Genomic DNA, 23,799 nt, shown 5'->3' on the forward strand with positions numbered 1-23,799 from the left:
ATTATAAGTTTGATAGCACCGATAGTCTAGTTTTTTAATCTTTTTGTAGATTTATTCACGGCAATGCTATTCAGCAATGAATGAATAGATGGTCTAGTTTGTATTAGACTGTGAAGAGAACTGTTTCCATGGAGAACTCTGACGAAGTATTTATAATTTCTGATGTCTGCTTCTGACTGAATTTTTCAAATGAGCAATTTTTCTAACCCACTGTGTAGAAAACATAATCTTTACTTTCGTAAGTATTTTTTTTTGACATGGTGCGGGGTCGAAGCCAACCTTGTTGCATTGTTGAAGTGGAAATAGGTACGCGATAAACGTTAGCATTGAGTTTTTTCACGAATCACTTACCTGTGAAAATCTATCCTTTAGAAAAACTAAATATGTGCTTTCAGAAGAGCGGTGTTATATTGAGATGCTTCATGTGAAAGCATTGTATCAGACTTCTTCGATGTCGAATATGGAATATTTCTAAACTGTATTTTGGAGTATGAATTTTTTCTCATAATGGTCACATGGTAGGACTAGTAGGTAATATAGAGGACAATAAATTTTTTTCAATTTCGAATTAACATTCTTACCACTTTCGGGACAATCTTTTGCTTTTCAGGATTAAATTTGACTTCCACTATTCAGAGTGAGTGAAGAATAAAATTAAAATCTACGGTGTTTATTTTGTTAAAAAATTATCGACATTGGTGAAGTGTAGTTTTTTATATGACAAAGCTAACTTTTTGTGCCAGTAAATGCATCGACATTTCGTTGTTGATGATGATCTGGTTATTAATGGATGGTTTCTTTCATCCCCTTTTTTATTCGAGGAATGAAATAATTAAATATCTTATTGAATTCGAATCTTTACTTTTTGTATGTATTTTATTATAAGTTACATTTTTGTTCGATGTTTTGGATGTTTTTGAAGTGTACATCAAAAATTGAAAGTTCGAAGTCAGTAAAGTTTAGGCATTTCATCCCTACATTGTAAAGAAGGTTGATGAAAAACCACCATTGACTCAATCATCCACAGCAACACAAAAAAAAATATTATATAATATACGAGTACTGACAAAAGCTCTTAAAATCAAATACGTTTATTCAAATCACTAATTGGATCTACATATTGATAAATCATCAAATCCCACTATGAACTAACATTTATTTACATACATTCAATGAACATTTCATGTTGTTTAACAACATTTACATCTCCCTTAACTGTTACAATAAACATACATCTTTTTTGTTATATTTTTTGTTCTTATTATCATAATCCTTATGTTATAGTACATCAGCAACATTTCTTATAAAATGTCTGAATAGACTAAACGAAATTTATCAATAATGACTCAAATATAAATATAAATTTCATTTTATATCGCAATCTTAACTTTGGCTTATTTTTGTGATGCCTCTGCGAGATAACATTGTTCTCTTTTAAAGATTTCTCGACGATATCCATGCATGTCATCTCTGGGACATTCGTTAGGTTTATATTCATGAATATTACAATTGAAAATTGGAGGAATCGAAATTTTCTGGATGTATCAAGAAATGAAATCTTCAGGACAACGTTGAACATGCCCAATTCTTCAATTCTTCTAACTACCAGCCTACTTTCACTTCCCAAATATCGGCTCACAGCACGATAGCGATAAGGTTTTTTCCCAATACTTCAATGGACAAGTTTAAAGCACCTACCAAAGAAAAATAAGGAATGCATTCAATGATCATTCGTTATATTTTCAAAAAACCACAACAAATTTCAAGGATATCGAATTTCCCCAATTTTGAATGTAGTAAACATGAAAAATGCCTAGAAATCTTCGAAGAAACATCACGATTTATACATTATATTTTTTACGAGTAAGTTTTATTAGCTAAAACGTCAAACTAAGACGATCATTATCAAAAACCATATGGGTTAAGCAACACACAAAAATAATTTGTTCTTAGTTTAAGTAATCATGTTATTTTTCACGATTTCTCAAGTGTCATCCCTTAATTTTCGATACGTCTCATTCAGGCACTACAGTGTGATTTCTTTCAAAGATACCAGTCTAAGCATACAGGGGTTTTAAATTACAGAAAATTCCCGACTTTGACTTTGCATGACCGATCGAGCATCTTCTGTTATTTTCCTCCCAAAAACGCACTAACTAGGAAGAAATTAGTGAAATATTTTTACAACAGATAACACCAAGATACAACTGTAGGTAAGGATTATTTTTTTAAGCATTCTGGGATAGTTGGTATTGAGAAGCACATGACAACAATTTCTAGTTTTTCGGATACATGCACGATTACCAAATAGACTACAATTTTGCACTTTCGAAAACCAGATCTGTTCAATCGAAGAATCATCCCTAAAATTAAACACTACTTTAAAGATCTGTGCATGAACATGTGGCTATATATCAATCTTTTTCCAATATACATTTTACCCGTGGTTTCATATGTTCCTGATTAGATTAATTCAATCATTCAATCAGATAATGAGATAGAAATCAAAATTAAATACAAACTAAAGTGAATTCACACAACAAGTACACTCTGATTGTGCGTTATAATTTTCCAACCCAGTTGATCTTCCAGTTTAGAAAGAACAACGTGGTTTATACGCATGCGTGTTAAATATTCAACCAGAATTCCATATCTAAAAGTACTATACATTCAACATCATCTCCTTTCACGAGAACCTTTTACATATTTCTTTTTCATTTTGGTAACATTGATATGTACCTAACCTCTCTACTATAAACGCTTTATATGCATTAAAATTAATTCGAAAATTTGCGCACCACCTTGAAGGAGTTTTGGGATCTATGCTTCTAACGAATTTTCACATATACTACAATTTGTCGACTCTACTTTGTAAGGTATCACAAAGAATACTTATCGGCCCACTTATCTGAACCATTATCTAAACTTCTGGAACACGCAGTATATAGTCCATTTTATAATAAGATGCAGCAATGTCCCATGTGAAATCACCATGTGCGTTTGGAGCTACACCCAGTATAATTCAGATGAAAGAAGAAGAATTTTTTACTCTGGTTTTAGTCTGTGCCATTGTACTATGGTTTGCCTTGGTTTCGTAATCATGTCCTGCCAATGCTTCGTTTCTGTTGCACCGGAACCATTTTTTCCTAGAAAGCATAGAGAGCCTTTTATATTTATGTCAATGCTATTGGTTTTTAATATGGAGAGTAGAGAGAAAGGGAACATTCGCTATTTGCAGACCACAGATAATTTGTTCCTAAATTATGTACCAGTAGATAATTCATTTTTTATCCAATAGATAGTGCTAGTGTCGCTAAAAGGAAATAAACTTTTGATTCAAAATAGGTGATACATATAAACAGTTGACATACGAACAGACACACAGACAGACATTTTTTCACGGATTCCAAATCCATGTTCTTCGAAACGAAGATTTAAAAATCTGAAGAGACGCGTATAACCTTAGAACATAGAGACATGGCATGAAAAGTAAACATTCCAAAGACTGGAGTGAGATAGTTGCTTAGTGTTGCCAATCACAGTTGAGACAGTTGACTCGGACATCACCAAAGTAGCGTAGCACTGACATGGCACATACATGACAAAGGCGATGCAAAATTTTCAGATATCACACATCTGAGTGAAGTGTCAGTTGAGTGAAATATGTCATTCTAACTGCATATCTGAACATTATTCAACGCCATGTCAGTGCTACGCTACTTTGGTGGGCGCTCCCACTTAGTGTCGCGCTAGCGGCTAGACAGAGAAATCGAATGTGTGTAGATACTACAGAACATTCATTTATAGCACTGAATGACCACTCTAAGTATCTATGTTCTCAACTTATAACATCCTCCTTAGGAGCTCAGGTTTGTTAACAAGATTCTTCCAGCATATTGATTCACCTAAAAGGCTAGAGACCAATGAGGTAGAAGTAATAGTTTATGAATCAAATCACAGAATGAACACGACCTGGTAATTACAATACACCATACTGCAATCAAAAAGTTCGCACCTGCCAAAAGTATTCTTCCAATGAGTTCATTTCTGCCAATATTATCAAAATCCATCACCATCACATCAAGTGAACACTCCCTTATTTTCTCCCATGGTACGTTGAATGAGAAGGTGTCGTTGAACACTGGGTTCAATGTGCATTTGAACACAGCCGTTTTACGCTTTTCTATGCGTTTGTCGCCGAACTGCAACCACACCTTGACGTAGGGGTCTGAAATTATCATGAAAATATTTAATTCCACCACTAAGCTTTGGATCATGCATTTTTATCTTCCTACAACAGTTCTTCTACTTGGAAATAGTGTACCAACTCACCACTTTTGCCATTGATGTCCTTAGCCTTCAGATTCCTTGCTTTCAGCAACGTCAAAGTTAAGATACTGTTGCTGGGATGATAGCAAAGTGAGGTTAGGAGCTCTCCACATTTGTCTTTCGCTGGTGGCTTCAGGGCTTTCCAGAAGGAGGGCTTCTCGCTCAAATCCACCTAAGCACAGTCAAGTCCAGTTTATACCAGCGATCTTCAAATTCTGATTAATATAACTCACCTGGCAGAGAGGCAAGAAGACCTCACCAATCGAATCGTCTCTGGAAAATCTGTCGTAGTCGAATACGTGCAGATGTAGGACTCTGGATTGGAGTTTCTGTATAGGGAACCCTTCAAAGTAGAAAGTTTCATTCCATCTGGGATTCAGCGTCCTCCTCTTTATTTTGGTCTCCAGACGATGTTTCTTGTCCGGCAGTAGAGTGACACGCACGTAGGGGTCGCTGGTACCGGATAGATCTTTGGCTGGGAGGTCTTTTCCCTGGAAATATTTTCGAAATTTAAGAAGCGGTCTAATTATGAAGAAACTGTAGATCATGAACCAGAAATTTTCTAGTCATGACGATGTGGGCCACCATTTATTGCTGAGAATGGAATATCTTGCTATTTTCCCAGTTCTAAAGGTTCAATCAATTCAACCAAAAGCATCTTTCCGCCCTTTCAGCCCCCAAAAATAACAAAGCCGATATCCCACGAAATCTTTTTTTTTATATGCCCAGTGGAGATGAGGGATCTCCGCTGACCGATGACGTAATCGAGTTATGAGACAACTGGACCGGAAAACTGATCACGTGAGCGTGTTAAATCGATCATCGGAAGCCGTCGTAAATTTTAGGAAAGCGAAAAATTTTACGGTACGGTCAGCGTTTGAATAAATTGAGACGTATTATACTTCCCTCGGCAGGATTTTCCCGTTTTTGTGTGGTATTTACCTGCAGCCTACGCGGTACAAAGAAAGAGTTGGATTTCACTCAGTTTACATTTGGACTCAATATTTTCGAGAGATTATCATGTTGATTGCGATGAAATTTTATCACTTTTCAATCTAGTTCAACCGTCCAAACCCAAATTATCGAGAGGTGCTGAGCTAGCCAGTTCAATACATTTTGTGGAATATCTTGTGAACCGTATAGAATGAAGAAGAAATTTCAACACCACAGAACAGCACAAAATATTCTTCTGATAAAGGATGTAACAATTTTTAACATCAAACAATATGTATAGCATGATTAGCATGCGTATGAGATCAAATTTCAGAAGGGTTAGCTTGAAGGAGTACCGGTAGATTCGAGTGACTTGGGACAGTCCTGTAACTTGAGACAATTACCCCCCTTGCAGATTTCTTTGTTTATTACCATTTATGAGTGAAGGGAGAAACTTATAAGATTGTGTAGCGTCTTTTCGGTTAGTTTAACAATTAATTCCTGTTGAGTTTTCCGTGACCAGATCGTTTGAATTGACAGGAAAAATTAACGAATTCAGGAGAGTAAAAGCGCGTTTTTTATGGCCCTTGTACTTTCAAGTGTCCTGTACATGTATTTCACTTTGTGCATGTGTAATTTTTTTTCTGGATACGTGGGATATTGGAATATTGGATATGTCATGAAACAAGGTTGTTTAAAAATCAAACGGCAACATGGATCTCATTCATTTGTTTTGTTTCATAGGGTGGGTGACTTGGGACAATGCCGAGTAGTTACAAGCGGTGCATCAGCAGCAGGAAATATGCCGATTTTTCGCAGGATATTATTATTTACGTTATTTCCACAGAGAAATCACCCAAGAATGAAAGAAATCAAAGTTCCCTTGTTTTGTGTAGTTTCCTTACATTTGAGTAGCAATATATTTACTCGCTGTAAGATGTTTAATTTAATTTCCTCACCGAATTTCAACTATATAGTCACAAATTCTAATTTTTCAAAACTACACACCGTCTCAAGTCACCTATTCAATTTGAGAGTTGAGAAATCAATGGATTTCAACTTGTGTCCCAAGCCTCCCAAATCGGTGGGTGACTTGGGACAAGTATATATATTTTTTTAAATTTATAACCAAATTCTGAGGCATTGTATATATCCTAATCAATAGTCTGAGTCATTAAGCATATTTGAACCTCTTTCTCACATGAAATAGGTCACCGTTTTTGAAATATGACAAGTTGAATTTCAAAATCGTCCCAAGTCACCCGAATCTACGGTATCATGAAGTTCGGAGTATTCACAAGAGCTTAGGAAAATAACCCCAGTAAAAAAACCATTTCTCCCTTGAGTTGAAATTCAAGAATTAGAACTGTCCACCAAATAAACAGGAATATCTGATATTGAATATGTGTTGGAAAGAACGATTCATTGCAATAAAATGAAATGTTTGTGTGCATCAACGGATCTTGAATGAATGGAATTGAAAATATCCAGCATAATGTCTATAAAATCGATTCGGTTTCTATGGTAGCTTTTTTATTGGTAGATCATAACCCTAAAATTACATTTGTTCAGCACTTCAGAACTTTCGAGAAAAAATAATAAGAATTTTTGTCAGCTTGTAACTTTTTGAAGGAAGAGCTTTTTCAATTTACCAATTTACCTAAAAACCCCCTTTAATTTTCGCAATGGAATCACCCCCAACATTGAAGTTGAGTGATAAGGCATGAATTTGGAGCTTTGCCTGAGGCACGAGCTTGATCCGGGAATCAACGCTTGATTGACGAATAGACGTTAATTTGTTTTCAATCGATAATTCAATCATGATAATTCAGAATATCATTTTCGCATCCAATTATGATGTTTAATCGTCCATACAGTTATTGTCAGTTGCTATTTCTTCAATATATTCAGAAATGAAAAGGTTTCAGTGATTTCGCCTCAGAAATCGAGTGACTGTCAAATCGTTGATCAGACAATCAAAGTTCAATGAAACCCGCTATAACTCAGTGAACTTTATCGATTTCCACGATTTTATTGCAGTCAGTTTTACTTTAACTTTCAGTATTTTAGTTGCTTATTCTTCACAAATCTCCTTCTCCAACCCCAGCAATCTTTCACTCTATTGAATAAATTTTACCGTATCCTGATAATATCCTTAAATCCCCTCGAATCCCCCAACTTGACTGGCCAACGTAGGATTACATAGAAGCGTTCCCCATTGGATACTAGCCAAAGCCAGGACATTACATCCCAAATATCGTCCCCAATCTCTTACGCCCTTGAAATGTATCGAGTTTTCTTTATGTTGTGGTACTTACCTGAATGATTTTGAGAATGAGGGTGGTATTCTGGAAGTCGTATTCGAGGGAGAAATGAATTTGGCCTACGTTTTCAGAGGGTTCTGAGTTGTCGATGTACATATCCACGAGAGATATCGACCTGTTCTGCAGGAAAGCCATCTGAAAGTAGAAAAAAATGTTTAGTTCTTACTCAGTGACAGAGTTCTGTATTCACATAGGAATATCCAGAGACGATTAACACTCAACAAACGAAGGACATTGAGAGGTGGAATAAATTAAAATACATGTTGCATTGACAATTATCATTTACCTTTACCTTGAACAATGTGAAGTGACGACATAAGGAAAAAAAAATTAAAAACAGTACAAAATAATAAGAATATAAGAGAATATCGATATTTTCAGCAGTCCTCGGCAATCTGGGTGTGCCATGCAATTTTATTTGGCGAATTGAATAAATGAATCTTACAGTTCTCGCAGATATAAATGAAATCATGAAATTCATTATACAGGGTGATATCGTAATCTTCAAAGAACTGTCCAAATTTATGTGATACCGTCCTGCAAATCAATAGATATTTGATTGCAGTTTTCCGAATTTCGGTGATTCCGTTCAGCAGTGTGGTTTCAATTTCCATCCAAATTTGAAAAACACCCTGTAAACCAGAATCTAGAGTTCTTACATACTAGAGATGGGGGTTTTTCGTGATCCTCTACTTGTTCTCTATCTCCCATCAAAATGTTTGCCATCTTATCCGGGACACCCTGTATACAGGGTGAGTCTCGTACAATTATTTCAACAGTAGATTTTTGAGGTCGAAAGAAACACTTTGTACCTTCACCATTTATTCCGAATCGGACCGGTTTAAAAGATACAGGCTGTTGAAAAACCATAAAAAAAATTATTTTTAGTTCTATCGTTTTAATCGAATGATATGAATTTCGGAATATAGTTTTTGCTTCATTTGATGAAGCTTTTTCTAATACAAGATATCACCCAAGACGACCATTTCCCCCATTATGACCATTAGATACGTACCATAAAAATACCAAAAATTCAAAAACCTGTAATGATCTCAAGTTTTCTGAGAAAAATTGGAGTTCATTTTAGTGCATTCCTTTCATTTTACATTTCCGCCTTTGAAAATATTTAATTCTCAAATATTCAGTACATTCATTCCGATAGGCAGAGTAAGTGTAAAAAACCGTTTATCTGTGATTAACGTTGTTTTTCTTGCATTCCGTTGAAGATTTCGACGTTTTTCTGATATTGATATGCGATAAACCGGAGCTGACGACGTTTTCCACTCTTGTCGCATTCTGGAATTTTCAGATTTTTAACGTGTGGGGGGGATTCGCCTATAAAAGCAGATTTACCCCCGCGACGTCACTCTTTTTACTTCGGTCTCTTTACTTTGACTCTTTTACTCTTTAGTCACTTTTACGCTCCGTACTCTCTTTTCTCTGCGATTCGACTTTAATTGTGTGCACGGCAAGCCGTTCAACGATTTTAGAAATAATTTTGTGTTGCGAAGTTGGTGCTCTTAGGAATTAATTTTTAGTTTTCGTTTGTTTTCCGCGAGTGCCTGAAATAAAGGAGGTAGGTTCCCGTCTTTACCGTTCAGTTTCTTCATTAGATCTACACCGGTTACTTCTTTGACACTGCTGTACTGTATCGCTTTCTGTTATCTTTTGCCGTACTTTACCCTGCTTCGCGAGTCTGACTTTTCCCTTCGCTATCAGTCATGGTGCGTAAGCCCTTGGGGTACTGAAGGGAAAGTCCCGTCAACCCTCCTGTTCGCGTTCCGCGTCATAAGTGTTGAAACCGAAATATCTTCTTTTCTATCAGTCATGGTGCGTAAGCCCTTGGGGAAGAGGATAATAGATACCGCTCGTCGTCAGTGATATCCCGTAGTTGCGCTGAAAATAGACCTTTTCTTCGCTATCAGTCATGGAGCGTTAGCCCTTGGGGTAGTGAGTAAAAGTCTCGAGTAGATCCGCCCTGGTTGTGTTTCTTTCATTTCTGGAGAAATACAATTAATTACATCCCGATACCGTATAGCAAGCCATTTCATTTTGCGAGGTCATCCTTAGTACCATTTCGTCAGTTCTGGTTGGCGCATTTTATTGAACAACCTTTGATTTTTCACATTACCCGGTATAAACTTTATAAAGTGCTCGTGATCGGATCGAACTTCCAGAACGTATGTTTGCTGATCGATTCACTCATATTTCATACCTACACATATTTCCGTTGTATATATATAATCAGTTTCCCAAGGTGTGAATAAACTAGTACCTACATAATTTGATTTTGACTACTTCGTTATCGCTACCCTAGATAACAGCGAACTCTGTCTCCGACTAGCAGCTACTCTGGTAGGTTTGCTATTCTTCCTAGCGAAAAGAATAGCTGGCGCTCGAGATAAGTTTTCTCCGAGGTAACCACGTTACAAACCCAACTCTTTTAACTGTTGGACGCTATCTGATGAATATTTGAACGTTTTGTAAAATAAAAGTATTCTTCATATTTTTTCGTATAATGCTTTGATGTTCAAAAAGTAGAAAGTATCTGTGAAATTTAAAAAATTGGGTATTTCGGCTTAATACAACCCTGTTTGAAAAATCCAAAAATGTGTAGCACCACCGATTTAGCTAGTTTTTCTGAAGGTAATTTTGTTTTTTCAGGGTTGGCACAGCTCATTATGAAAACTTAAAATGGCTATATTTTTTTATCAGAATCGGAAAAAATGGTATAAGAAAAAAGCGTATCTTCTGACCTCAAGAATCTACCGTTTAAATATTTGTCGAAGACTCACCCTGTAAATCGATATGATAGGAAGTAAGAAGCAGTTGGTTGGAGAAATTTTGTACTCTTCATCACAACGAACAAAGGGAATAATAGTAAAAAATTCTTCCATCCACCATCCAAAAGAGATAAAATGGGATGAGATTCTCATTTCGAAGAGTACATGTTGCTTTCTGTCATTCTCTCCAATATTCGCTCATAGAGAGTAACTGATTGGGGCAAAAAATGATTGAGTGTGCTTGAGAGCGTCTTCTACAAGTGACAAAACATAGTAGTTCGTGTTTGCTGGCCTGGTTCCAAGACTAATGGTCTAAATTATTTATTGATGTTCGAACAGGGACTGTCGGAAATGGAAATTAATGACAGAACCTATTTCAATTTACTGGGAACTCCTCGGAACCGGAGAAGAATCGCTTTGATCTGTTTGCTACGAAAAGCGGTTTAGCGTGGACCCTCTGCAATTTGGAGGTTTGAAAGGAGGCATCAGGCAACTTCATTAATTCCCAGAGGTTCTGGTATTGAAAAAAGCATCGGTGTCTAGACCGACCGAGGTGGTATTCTGAGAGGTAAGCTCTCCCTGTTGCCATTCGTAATTGCTATGAGAGTTGGGATATAAAGAACAGGATCTTCCGCCTGTAGCTCAAGTTTGTTGAATTGAGGAAGAAATGTGGCTGCAAAAGGCGGAAAATTCACCATTTTATACAAAGGTAAATGAGGAATCCGAAAAATGGAGTTTCTTTCATTCTGGAGATGAAATGGACAGCAGATTATACATTCTCTCAGAAAATGAATTGAAGTCATTAATGAGTTCGTGAGGTTAACAAAGGAATGATTTTCAACCAAGCAAATAAAAGTTGAACTTGTACAACCTGGGTTCGCCTATATCGGTTCCTAAAATGTAGGACTTCGTTACTGAGATTCTAGAAAAAAATTGACTGTTTCATGTTGAGGGCTACATTTTCGACGGGATAAAATTCTCTCATTCTTCGAATGAAAGAAGCAGTTTTGAGGCTTCTTGAAAATTTCAAATTGTGTGACATAGTCTAGACAATAATAAGATGATATGAACATCAACAAGTAAATTGAACTAGCCAGTTTGCCATCGTCAAGGCCCCAAATGGAGTACGCCCCATGGAAGAAAAGCAGATGCTGACTATGGTTTCGGTCACATTTGACCTCATCAGAGCAACATAGGTTTTTTTGCTGGCAAGCGATACTGAGTACTATCCAGTAAAACAGCGACTACTGAGTGCTATACATTTACCCAGAGCGCCACCCAGTATGAAACGGTGTACGATTCAATCCCCCCAGATAGAAACCCAAACGAAGACAATATCATATGTCCCATATTTCTTCTATTTCTCTATTACAGTAGGCCAATCGGCCTACTTTGCGAACAACAGACGTGTGACGAATTGAGAAGTTTGGAAACACGTTCAGATCACGATTGAATCGGACACCCTTTCATACTGGGTGGCGCTCTGGTAACTGTATAGTACGCTGTGTTACTGGATTCAAACACATTTAACCATCGGGACACTTCTCGATTATAAATTACAGGATAGACGACGATAATGAAGATTTGGAAGAACTGGATGAAGAAAATAAAGAAAAAAATGAATGAATTACCAGCAGCTGCTGAAATAGACAAACCAACATCGCCAAATGAAATCAGGGAAATAATTAGAAGTTTGAAGAAAAGGAAAGCTCCCGGAAGTGATAAAATAACGAATGTCATGTTAAAGAAATTACCTAGAAAAGGTATAGCTGCTCTAATAAATATCGCGAATGGAATATTGAGGACAGAATACTACCTGGAAAAATGGAAAACAGCGGAAGTCATAGTCTTCAATAAACCATTCAAAGAGAAGAAGTTCCCACAAAATTACAGACCGATAAGTCTACTGTCGGCGTTAGGAAAAGTAGTAGAAGGAATTTAGCCACGAGGCTAAATGAGAAAACCGAACATCTGAAACTAATACCACCAGAACAGTTTGGATTCAGAAGGGAGCATTCAACAGAGCAGCAATTATTAAGGCTCATAGAATACATTACAGAGGGATTCCAAAATAAACAAGCTACGGGTCTTGTTTCATTAGACGTCGCCAGAGCATTCGACAGAGTATGGCATGAAGGATTAATGTATAAGATGAGATGTGTTGGATATTCGATCAGAATATGCAAGTTGATCCGGAATTATATAAAAATAGAAGATTTTACGTGAAAGTGTTAGGAGAATGCTCCACAACAAGAGATATAGAGGTTGGAGTACCCCAAGGATCAGTACTTGGGCCACTTCTGTACAACATATACATCCACGATATTCCGAAGAATCCAAGAACCATGCTAACGTTATATGCTGCCGACACAGGTAAAGCAACACGACACCGCAACCCAAAAGTAATAGAACGAGTTCTACAAGAAACGATTGACGAAACAAATGACTGGTGTATAAACTGGAAAATCAAGCTCAATGGACAAAAGAGCCAAGCAATATTACTTCAGTAGAGAAGACTGCGACTCACAACGAATCAAGAAGTGGACGGCGAAGAAATCGATTGGAAAAATGAAGCCAAATATTTATGACAAAACGAAAGCAGCGAGGGTAGAGTCTATTCACTCTACCCTCTGATAGGAAGAAGAAGCCAAATGTCGAAAGAGACAAAATTGGAGATAATCGAAGCCGTTGCTAGGCCTCAACTGACTTATGGATCAGTTGCCTGGGGTTTCGCGGCAAAAAACCACATCAAAAGAATTCAGGTCACTGAAAACAAGCTGCTACGATGTGCAATAGATGCACCATGGTTTGTCAGGAATAGACAGATTTATAGGGACCTAAAATGGGAAACCATAACGGAATTCATGAACAGAAAAGCAGAGAAATAATTCGAAACAGCAAAAAACCATTCGAATCAAGAACTCAGGAGACTAGTGGACTACAACCCAGAGGAAGACAAAAGGAGAATGCGATTTACCGAAGGAGACCAAGAGGTCAATTAAGAAGAGATTAAAATAACAACATAAACTTATAGAAAAATCCAATAAAGTGTTATCCAATAGAGAATAAACACATAAATCCCAGCATGATAGTGTGCGAGAAGAAAACCGACTAAGAGATGAACGGTTTATAGGCAAATGCCCGGAACCAATATTCAAGATGCAGTTAAGGGTTTTTAGTGGGTCTCGAGCTCAAGAGAGTGAGAATCCCCACACTTGTTTCCCCTCAGGAGAGGGTGGTTCGTCTGATTTGCAGATTTTCCCCCTGCTACAAAAAAAAACACTTCAAGATGGGAAAACGCTTTCTGTATACCCTATGATCGAGTTGCATAGGGACCAAACGTCTTCTTGGCATGATAGATGCATCGTTATTGCTCCCATTCTTTCGATTATTGTCAATTTGAATCGAGTTTATACGTTCGAATGAGAAGAAACATATGCATGTTTCTTCTCTGTTTCAGCCTACTACACTTAATCGCCTTCAGAGGGTAATAGCTGAATGAAGTAAATAAAAATGACAAAAATAACTTGAAACATCCCAGTTTCTTCTCAAAGAACACATGTAGGTATAATAGATATTTCAGACAATTTGACAGAAGCCGCAAATAAAGATAAATTTATGAATTCAAAAATCACTTTTGCGAAATGCTAACGCCTTCATCCTAATGTTCGGGTAACAACACTGTATACCCAAGTTCGTTAATCTTATTCACTTCTTCAAAAAGTACGTGCTAAATTTCACGGACAAGAAGCTCCTCGCTTTCCACAAGTTGAAACTTCAACAATTCTGACCCTTTATATTTCTGTACCGAAAGTCCCTAAAGGGGGTTGGAGCTTATCCTAATTGTGGCCGAAGTGGCTTTATCAACCCTTTTCAGTCTACTAACAATGTTGTGGAGCCAAGAAACAAGAAAGGAAACTGGAAGGAGCTTCGTTTAATCCTTGTTCTAGAAAACAAACTTATATCTTTCGCTTCCCGCCTTTTGAAAGTCAGGTCTGCAGTGGGAAAACTTCAATTTTGCTTCGGGAGAAAAAACGGCTGTCGAACATTCACTGTATAAGTTATTTCCCTGGCGGGTTTTGTCGGAATAACACAAACGCTTGCTTCATTTCGTACCTAGAGTTGTATCTCGGGTTGTATGATAAGTTGGAATACAAGGAGATTACCAATGAGAGTAACAAACTTACTACTTACTGTACGAGGATGTATTGATATCTAGTTAGCCTAGACCAGTTCCATGTATAAAAAAAAATATTGCGTTACCATTGCAACGAACAATAACTCATTAGAAGTGTCAGTGTGATGTTTGAGGTCAAAGAAGTAAACTAGAGTTAAGCAATAAATTAAAAAAAAGAAGATGTCCACCGAAATAGTGAAAATCGAAAAATTGGAGCATCGAGCCAACATCAAGTACCTGTATTCAAAAGGGTTAAGAGGTAAGCAGATTAACGACCGTGAAAAATTGGACTGTAAGCTTCAAAAGAGGTAAATTTTCCATTGAAGATGATGAGTGATCGGGAAGGCCAGTTTCTGTGTCAGTCCCCGAAAATATCGATGCAGTTCAGGACATGATTTTATCAGACCGTCGAATTGGGCTATAACGGATATCTGGAGCACTGAATATTGCATTCGAACGCGTTCATTATATAGTTAACGTCTATTTGGACATGAGAAAAATTGCTGCAAAATGGATCCCCAAATGTTTGAACGTTGACCAAAAGCGTGCAAGGCTAGAACCATCGCGTTCGATCTGTGCTCGATTTGAATGTAGACTTCTTAAACCGAATTGTTACTATGGATGAGACTTGGGTACATCCAAAAACAAAGCAACAATCGATGGAATATCGAAACTCTGGTTCTCCAAGACCAAGAAGTTTCTTGTCCAAAAATCTGCTGGAAAAGTTCTTGCTTCAGTTTTTTGGGATTGCCATGGAGTAGTCATGATTGACCTTTTGGATAAGGGTAGAAAAATAACCGGAGATTACTATTCGACATTACTGACCACTCTACGTGAAAAAATTGAAGAGAAAAGACGCGGAAATCTATCCAAAAGTGTTTTGTTTTTGCAAGACAACGCCCCTGCACACAAATCATGTTGCCATGACAAAAATTCGTGATTTAGGGTTTGAATTACTAGAACACCCCCCTTGTTCACCAGATTTGGCTCCATCTAACTATCATCTCTTTCTACAACTGAAAAAAAGTTTCAAGGGTCGTAAATTTTCTTCCAACGAGGAGGTAATAAGAGCTGTGGAGGTCTGGTTTGCAGAGCAAGAAGAAACATTTTTTTCGAAAGGTCTAGAGACGTTGCAGGTTTGCTGTAATAAATGTATCCAATTAAGAGGAGAATATGTTGAGAAATAAGAAATTTTGACATTGAAATTTTGTCTGGTTCTATAGTAGGCTAAGAATTTTTCAATATATCCTCTTATACTATAGCAATTATTGTTTGTGTTGGGGAACGACAAGTGATTAAAACTGAACTGGTCGTCAAATTTTGATTGATGTTTTCAAAAGATGAATATTTCTGTATTATCTCAATATTCTTTTTCGATTACTTGAACTCATAACGATTAAAGAATAGCTATTTATGTACCTTATCAGTCAAGAAATCGCAGCAGGTACCTAATGCTTTTTATCAGTAATTCCCAAAAAGTCAAAGGTAGTTTGCGATTTGGCTTACGACAAATTTATAACTCGGTGTGAGAAAAAGATAAAACATATAAGAGAGAAAGTCTTATTTTCATATTTTGAGGGTAAGAAAGATCCAAAAGTATCCACCTTATGGACACTTCACTCAAGTCAAGATCCGAAGATAATCTAAACAAGAATATTGACATAAAAATACACAAAAATGAGAAATATATCATAATAATATGATATTTGGGGAATAACGTCCAGACCAAATTTCCAAGATTTGTTGTACTGGTTATAATTTGTCCTGGATCTGGTAGTCCGTGAATTGAAATTTGTTCGGAATAGGGATTTATGGATATCCCAGTTTTTCAAGTTCAGAAACATATGATCGATAGGCAATTAGTGCACTTGTCGATTCCAAGCAAGTCATAAATAGACCGCTTCGAACACCATTTCATGAGGCGGAATAACTCCCTGCAATTCAACCCTAAACTTAAGGAATCAGATAAGTAAACACAACTATCTCAACTATGAAGACCTTTCTGTCCAAACTGTAGGCCTGTTTAACTTGCAGGATGTCTAGTTGACTTCACGTTTTGGGAGTTAGATAAGTTTGACAGGATGCATGGCAGGCTTGATGTTACACTGTGTTGAACGGGATAACACAGTTATGCTGGGAATTATCCGATCTGGAAGCAACTCGCTCTGTCCACATCCACTGTACACTTCCTTCTAACAAGGATTCCATAGAAAACCCAATCTCTCTTCGGTTTTGATGGTTTTTCAAGACCACGACGAGATCGTGCCTATAGCCGATATGAATTGAATGGTTGACTGACACCTTGTTTCGAAGTGAATTCGATTGCCTTTTAAAAATTCCATACACTTGAACTTCTTGTTACCATTTGTGGAAGAAAAAGAGAAGAATTGTTGCAATTGCCAGAGTTGCAAGGCAATATGGAAATAATGAAAAATTTGTCTCTTGGGGCTGTGTTTTATACCGATTTAAATGTACTCAGAGGAAGAAATCTGAAGGTGTCAAGTCTGGAGAGCATGATGGCCACTCAATTTGCCCTCTACTATTAATCCGTTTTTCTTGGAAATGATCAGTGTAGCTAGTAGATTGTTTTATGGTCAATCTTTAGATCCTTATGGCGATGCTTTGGCTGCTAGCATGCTGGTAAACTCCGATTATTTTAGTGATTTTCAACCATGTTTTCGACCACCGGTCTAACTGTGCGAGGTGCATCTTCAACCAAATTAAAAATACCTGAATGGAATTTACGAAACCACAATTGCACATTATTAGGTCTTACAGCATCTGGACCATAAAGACCGTTTAAAATTTCAGCAGCTTGGCTTGCAATTTCGCCTTCTTCAGAAAATACTGTAAAATGTACTGAATTTTCTCTCTGTGTTGACTTCCGTTCAAATAATGGATTTCTTTTTTTGGGTGGATTGTTACAGCGGATGCTTGAGATAAAAAGAAATACTTTTCGCCTCAACTGTTTTCCTGATTCAGTTCAGAAAAGAAAAATATGTGTTCATAATGAGCATCACGGGCATTCTGGAAGCTGCAGGACAGAGTGTTTCAAAACAACGACCTCAATCTGAAGACCAAGACAGCTGTTTACAAAGCTGTGGTCGTCTCAACGCTTCTTTACGAAAGCGAAAGCTGGACGCCCTACATGCGACATATTGAACAGCTTGAACAAACGTAACAACGTCATCTAAGACAGATAATGCACATCAGATGGTTCCACAAAGTTTCGAATGCAGAAGTCTTGCAACGCGCGAGTTGTATAACAATTGAGACAATAGCTCTGTATGGCGAATTCACATGGGGAGCCCGGAAACCAGGAGGCCAGTATAAGCGGTTTAAGGACATACTACATCAATCCCTAAAATCATAACTGGGAACAACTAACGTTAGACAGGTCATAAAGGAGGTCTTTGGTACACATTTATAATGGAGATTTGAGAAGAATACAGCGGCGGCTAGATCTGGTTGGTGACTATCCAGGCCCGGAATGTGGAAGGACCTGTAGGTCACGGTTGGGTCTCTTCAGTCACAGGAGGGCACACAGTGGCAATTAGCCCTAAGAATTTATGAGTCTGTTCGCACAGATCTTTTTGTCTTTTTGTAGATTTATTCCCGGTAACGGGATACAGCAAGGAGCTATGCCACTCCTGGAAAAACCTTCTTCAGAACAACAAGCTACACTATACCTTTAAACAGAGTTGCATTCAGCCAAAGTAGGTAGGTACCCAATTTTTCGAAATTCTCAGATATTTAAAATTTTTGAATATCAAATGTTTCACCGGAATGTGAGTCATTTACACGAGCAAGAGCTAGGCTATGTTTTTTTTCATTTTTCGTGTCAATGCCAGAATATAGAAATTCCTTTCGAATAATTTCGTAAGCACAGAGTGGTAGAAGTCAGAGGAGAACATCAGATTATACATATGAAGCGTTAAAGAATCGTTATATATACAGGGCGTTTTCAAAGGTGACCTTTTTCTGACAGATGGTAGAACTTATCAAAATAAGTCGTTTAACCAAAAATTGTTTATATAAAATATCCAAGATGGTTGAGATGCAACCCCTAGCGACAAAATTTCATTGAATTTCAAGAACAGGACTGTGGAAGGTTACTCCAGCATCGCAAAAACAAAACAAAACATAAACATATGGCTGGACAATGAATGGTTAAGTACCAAGTTCATCGGATTAGATGCATCAGGTCACTTCAGAGAGAATCATAATTGTTGTATCATGGAATTTGGGGTGAAAAAAAAGTAGAAAATCGGGGCAGTTTCTTGAAAGTGCTTATGTTAGTTCTGTTGAAAAAATGCTATGATGTTTCCACATTTCATCCTATTTTTAAGACGATTGTTGGAATGTTCGAACAAGAAGATTGTGATGCCCATTGTTGAAAAATTCGTGAATAATTTAGACGAATTCTGTTGCTGAGATTTTGAAGTATTATTCTATTTTTTTCATTTGTGTCCTAAATCTCTTCTGTCAGTTGGTATCGAAATGAGCCATTCCATAAAAATGTGTAAGTTACTGAAAAATAATGAGAACAATTCGGCAATCGTAGGTTTCCATTTTCATTACTACGTAAATATCGAACGAGCTAATATCCTAAAGGAAACCACATGGTCGAATCAGGAGATAAGTTTTTTCCCACTGCTTTGCGATAATGCAGCTAACAAATGGTCTAGGGTTGTAGGTAGGATCTATTTCAGTAATTATTTTCAATTTTTTTTTCAACTTTGTCATATTGAGAGTTTTGTATAGGAGATTTTGGTGAAACACTTCATTTTGACCAGTTCTACCTTATGTTTAAAAAAAAGCCTCTCCTTCAAATACAGCCTGTATACATATTGAGGGCAGCGAAAAATGCCAAAGAAAAACGAATAACTGGAGCGTGTCCAGCAGATACAAATCAACGTCAGTTGTCAAAACTAACGAAAGTGAGGTTAGCATCGATAACAGACAGACGCACTGATAGCAAAGAGTAATGTTTTTGGCTCCGGTGTTTATGAACTTTATTTTATTACGTTTTTTAAGGCAAATTGGCCCAAAACAATGGAATAGCTTCTCATTACTACTTCAATGATGAGGAAGACTCCGAAAAAGGTACTTTCGTATGCAGATGTAAACAATTCGGTTACGACATAGAAGTTTTCCATTTCTCTATGTTTCCAATTTAAATGAAAATCTTGTTTTTCCAATTCACAAACTTATGAATATAAAGAGAAGAAGGGCAATCTTCAGTAAGCTTTAAAAGGTGGAAAAATTCAAATACGTCTTTTCAAGGAGCAATATGTGGGTCACGAATCATCAATCTAATCTCGAATTTACGCATTTTCCATCATAAATGCGAGTTATCGCTCAATTCTCGAATAACCGTCCCTAAAGGAAATTGATATTTCGCAGTTTTCCACGGAAAGGGTGCTCTCGACGTTCCATCAAAAACCCCATTTTCTATAAGTGAAATCGGATAATGATTCTTCCCGTCCATTTTCGCGATAACTTCCATGAAAAACTCTTCTCTGAAGTTGCCCATTAGAATGGATGAGTTTCCACCCTTTCGCAATTTCGCCGAGCCAACGCGTGGGGTTACTGGTGGAAACGTTTTAAAAGTGCATTGTGCCACGCCGTCTCGGGAAGAATTGAAGGCAAACTGTCCTTTATTGCTTTCATAGAATACCAAGCAGCGAGGTCTCGGAGAAAATTGAAATTTTCGAAACAAAACATTTTCAAATTGCAGTTATAATCATCTTTTTTTCAACACACACAGAGAACTGTGAGGCTAGCAGAACCATACTGATATTTTGGACCTTTTTCTAGACATAATTTTAGGCTCATTTATTAGCTTAGGTAGAAATACTTGCAATATAATGATGTGAAGATATAAACCTGGAAAAAACTATCAATAAAAGTAAATGATTACTGGATAAATGTCTTCTTTTTGATATATCGACTGGCAACGAAAGGGCAGTATATTCAAATCAAGGAAGGTGAAGAAATCGAAGCATTAAAGGAAGAGGATACGTACAAGTATCTAGGTTGTTAGGGAATAATCAAAGGTAGCTGAAGAGAGAATCAAAGGAGGAGTTCACTCTATGATTGAGAAGGATGATGAAAACTAGTCTCAAAAGCAATCTGATGAAAGTTCTTGCTCAGCACTGAGCTACTCAATCGGAATCATCTCTTGAATGCTGACGACTCAAGCTCAATAGAACGAACACAGCTTCCACGACATCTTGGAGGTTGAGGTGTTACTGACTTGTCTCAAGAAATTGGAACACTTTGAGAATATATCATTATCAAGGAAATTTCATCACAATTTTATCGATTAATTTCAGATACTGATAGTTCTACTTCCTAACGCTGCAACAAGATCATTTAGAAACTGCCGAAAACTCTGCAGAAAGTGAAATGCAGAAACAAAATTTGTTATGGATTAAGGTTAACCATGTATACGTCGACATATCTGCGTCGAGCTGCTGGTTGACTTCTAGAGGGTTAGTTTCTGAGAAAGAGGGCTGTGATTCCAACAAGTAACCATATGTAGTATATGGCCCCAGTGGGGGATAGACATATGGCTGTTCGACACATGTAACCATCCAGCACATTGCCAGGAAATGCCAGAAGTTTGCTGATACGAAGAAAAAAATAGACATGATGCTGTTGCTAAGAATTGGAAAAAAAATACAAACTTCCAAGGTCGAAAAAAGTTCCTTACTTCAATTAACATCCAGTTTCTCTAATGAAAAAAGATCATCACAAACTGTACTGTGATCGTACTGTTCTCACAGAATTCTCATCGGAATATAACTCAAAATATACCTAACCTCATCTTGCTGAATAAGGATGTTGGTAGAGCAATATTTTCACTTGGCGATTCCAAATAATAACAATCTAGTAGACATTCACATTCATTCATTCCTTCATTGCTGTATCCCGTTACCGAGAATAAATCTACAAAAAGACTCAGAAACAAGACTATCGGAGCAATCAAAGTTATAATTTTTTAGGGCTACTTGCGAATGTGTGCCCTCCTGTGACTGAAGAGACCCAACCATGACCTACAGATCCTTCCACACTCTGGGCATGGATAGTCACCAACAAGATCTGGCCGCTGCTGTATTCTTCTCGACTCTCCATTACAGCTGTGGACCAGAGACCTCCACTGTGATCTGTCTAACACTAGTTGTTCCCAGTCAGGATTGGCATTAACTGATTTTAGGATTTGATGCAGTTTATCCTTGAACCTCTTATACTTGCCTTCTGGTTTCCGAGCTCCCTCTGTGAATTCGCCATACAGAGCTATTTTGGGGAGTCTTGTGTCTTCCACCCTCAGAAAGTGGCCGCTCCATCTGAGTCGGGCCCTCGTTTCTTGAGTCCCAATTGTTATACAACTCGCGCGCTGCAAGACTTCTGCATTTGAAACTTTGTGCAACCATCTGATGTGCATTATCTGTCTTTGATGACGGTGTTGCATTAGTTCAAGCTGTTTAATGTGTTGCCTGTAGGGTATCCAGTTTTCGCTTCCGTGAAGAAGCGTTGGGAGTACCACTGCTTTGTAAACAGCTGTCTTGGTTTTCAGATTGAGGTCGTGATTTTGAAACACTCAATCCTCTAGTTTCCAGAATGCCTGTGATGCCGAATTGCTACGGATGTGAAGATTTCGAAATACAGATCTGGAGAAACAAACAAGGAGACAATGGAAGCTGAAAGATATTTAGACCATCTCTATTGTCAGACTAGACAAAAAAATCTTAGGCAGTCGAGACTTCTCATCAAGAGACCCTCCAAAAAGCTGAGTCTCGTGAATGGTGGAATGACTAGCCTCCTGTTAAATAACCCTTACAAAAATGAGATTTACTGGTTGCTCCATGTGCCACTGGTACAGGAGCACTGATGAAATTGTTGCACCACCAGCAGCAACCTCAGAGAATAAAGGACAACACTACCAAGTCCTATGGTGACAAAGACTCCTCTCCCTTTACTTACGGCGCGCGTCTCAGGGTTTGAATTTCTCCAACTACAAGCGAAGGAACAATGAGCCACAAGGCCTCAATTCAGAACGCTGTATCACCACACGTAGAAGAAGAAGAATTTGGATGTGGCACCCAGGAAGGAAGTGAAGCAGACAAAGGGATAAACAGCGAGGGGTTGCACGGTTGATCTTCAAGCAGGGTATTTGTGAGGATTTGCATGGCCTCAGCGTCCATCACTTGACTGACCTGATTACACAGAAAATTTCAATTGAAATTCCTCAAAGTATCCTGTAATCAACCCTAGACGTATTCTGCAATAAACCTATAACATAGTGGAATTGTCTGCCTGCAAATATTGAAATTTATCAAATAGGATCGTCATAACTTCAGCCATAGCTAGAGAAAAGCGTGGGTTAGTATCTTCCATGTTACTACACATAAACTCCGGCAAACGCACATTGTACGTTATCCCGTTTTATTGGATCCGTAGAGACCGCTCTGGATCGTAAAATTCCTCAATCTATCGTAGTGATCCCGTAATAGTCTGTCCCTTTGTCCGTCTGTCGGTAAGAGGATCAAATTGGGATGGATGATGGCAGCAGGAGAATCTGATTGATATCCCGGTAGGATCAGTTTCAAATGAAAGTTTATGTTTAACCTAGGGATTTTTCAGCTGGCCCCGAGAGAATTGCGACGCAACATGGATTATTGACAAGCTCCAGAGTGAGCTCGCTCTTTCCAAATCACCAACTTACTTTAACTTATTCTCCATGCGACTAGGTGATTTATGGAAGGATTAAAGGGAGAAGGTTAACTCTCAACATCTTGATAATGTGAAATATTTCTCACGGAGAATGATGAGAACTGCCGTGATCTATGCTGTTCCATTAACGTCACAGAGATAGAGGATAGAGGCTTGAAATACATTCAGCTTGCAGTTGAATAAGGTAAAAATTATGCCATCAGAACTTTCAACCAGTTTACCTCTATACTCGTTTATATATACAGGGCGTTCAACGGTGTTTATAAAGAACTAACTACAATTTCGTGCTGAAAATGTGCTTGTTAGGGTTTTCCACTATAAACTTTCTCTATAGAATATTTTTATACCTACACAGCACACTACACTGATCATCCCCTTACCAGTCTAATACTCTCTTATTTCATCTTAGCTCATTCAATGACAGTTTCAACAGTACTCCATACCTTGGGTGAAAAGTTAACGGTTTATGAGTTATTGGGATTTTGGTGAAAACAGAAGGTCAAACATTCTTCAA

The 23,799-nt window shown here is 37.6% G+C and overlaps 1 protein-coding gene across 11 annotated transcripts in view; it reads right to left on the reverse strand.

Moving 5' to 3' along the window:
- Positions 1–1,075: 1,075 nt before the first annotated feature.
- LOC123320877 (synaptotagmin-7) overlaps positions 1,076–23,799 on the reverse strand; it is a 419,223-nt gene continuing 396,499 nt past the window's right edge. For all 11 annotated transcript variants that reach the window (XM_044908353.1, XM_044908350.1, XM_044908352.1 and 8 more), the window contains 5 exons: positions 7,581–7,721; positions 4,563–4,820; positions 4,333–4,501; positions 4,016–4,228; positions 1,076–3,146 (listed from right to left, as the gene is read on the reverse strand). In XM_044908353.1, coding sequence (XP_044764288.1) covers positions 3,046–3,146; positions 4,016–4,228; positions 4,333–4,501; positions 4,563–4,820; positions 7,581–7,721 — 882 coding nt within the window. In that variant the 3' untranslated portion in view covers positions 1,076–3,045. The remainder of the gene's footprint in view (positions 3,147–4,015; positions 4,229–4,332; positions 4,502–4,562; positions 4,821–7,580; positions 7,722–23,799) is intronic.

Source organism: Coccinella septempunctata, chromosome 9, assembly GCF_907165205.1.
Source record: "Coccinella septempunctata chromosome 9, icCocSept1.1, whole genome shotgun sequence".
Classification (NCBI taxonomy): Eukaryota; Metazoa; Arthropoda; class Insecta; order Coleoptera; family Coccinellidae; genus Coccinella; species Coccinella septempunctata.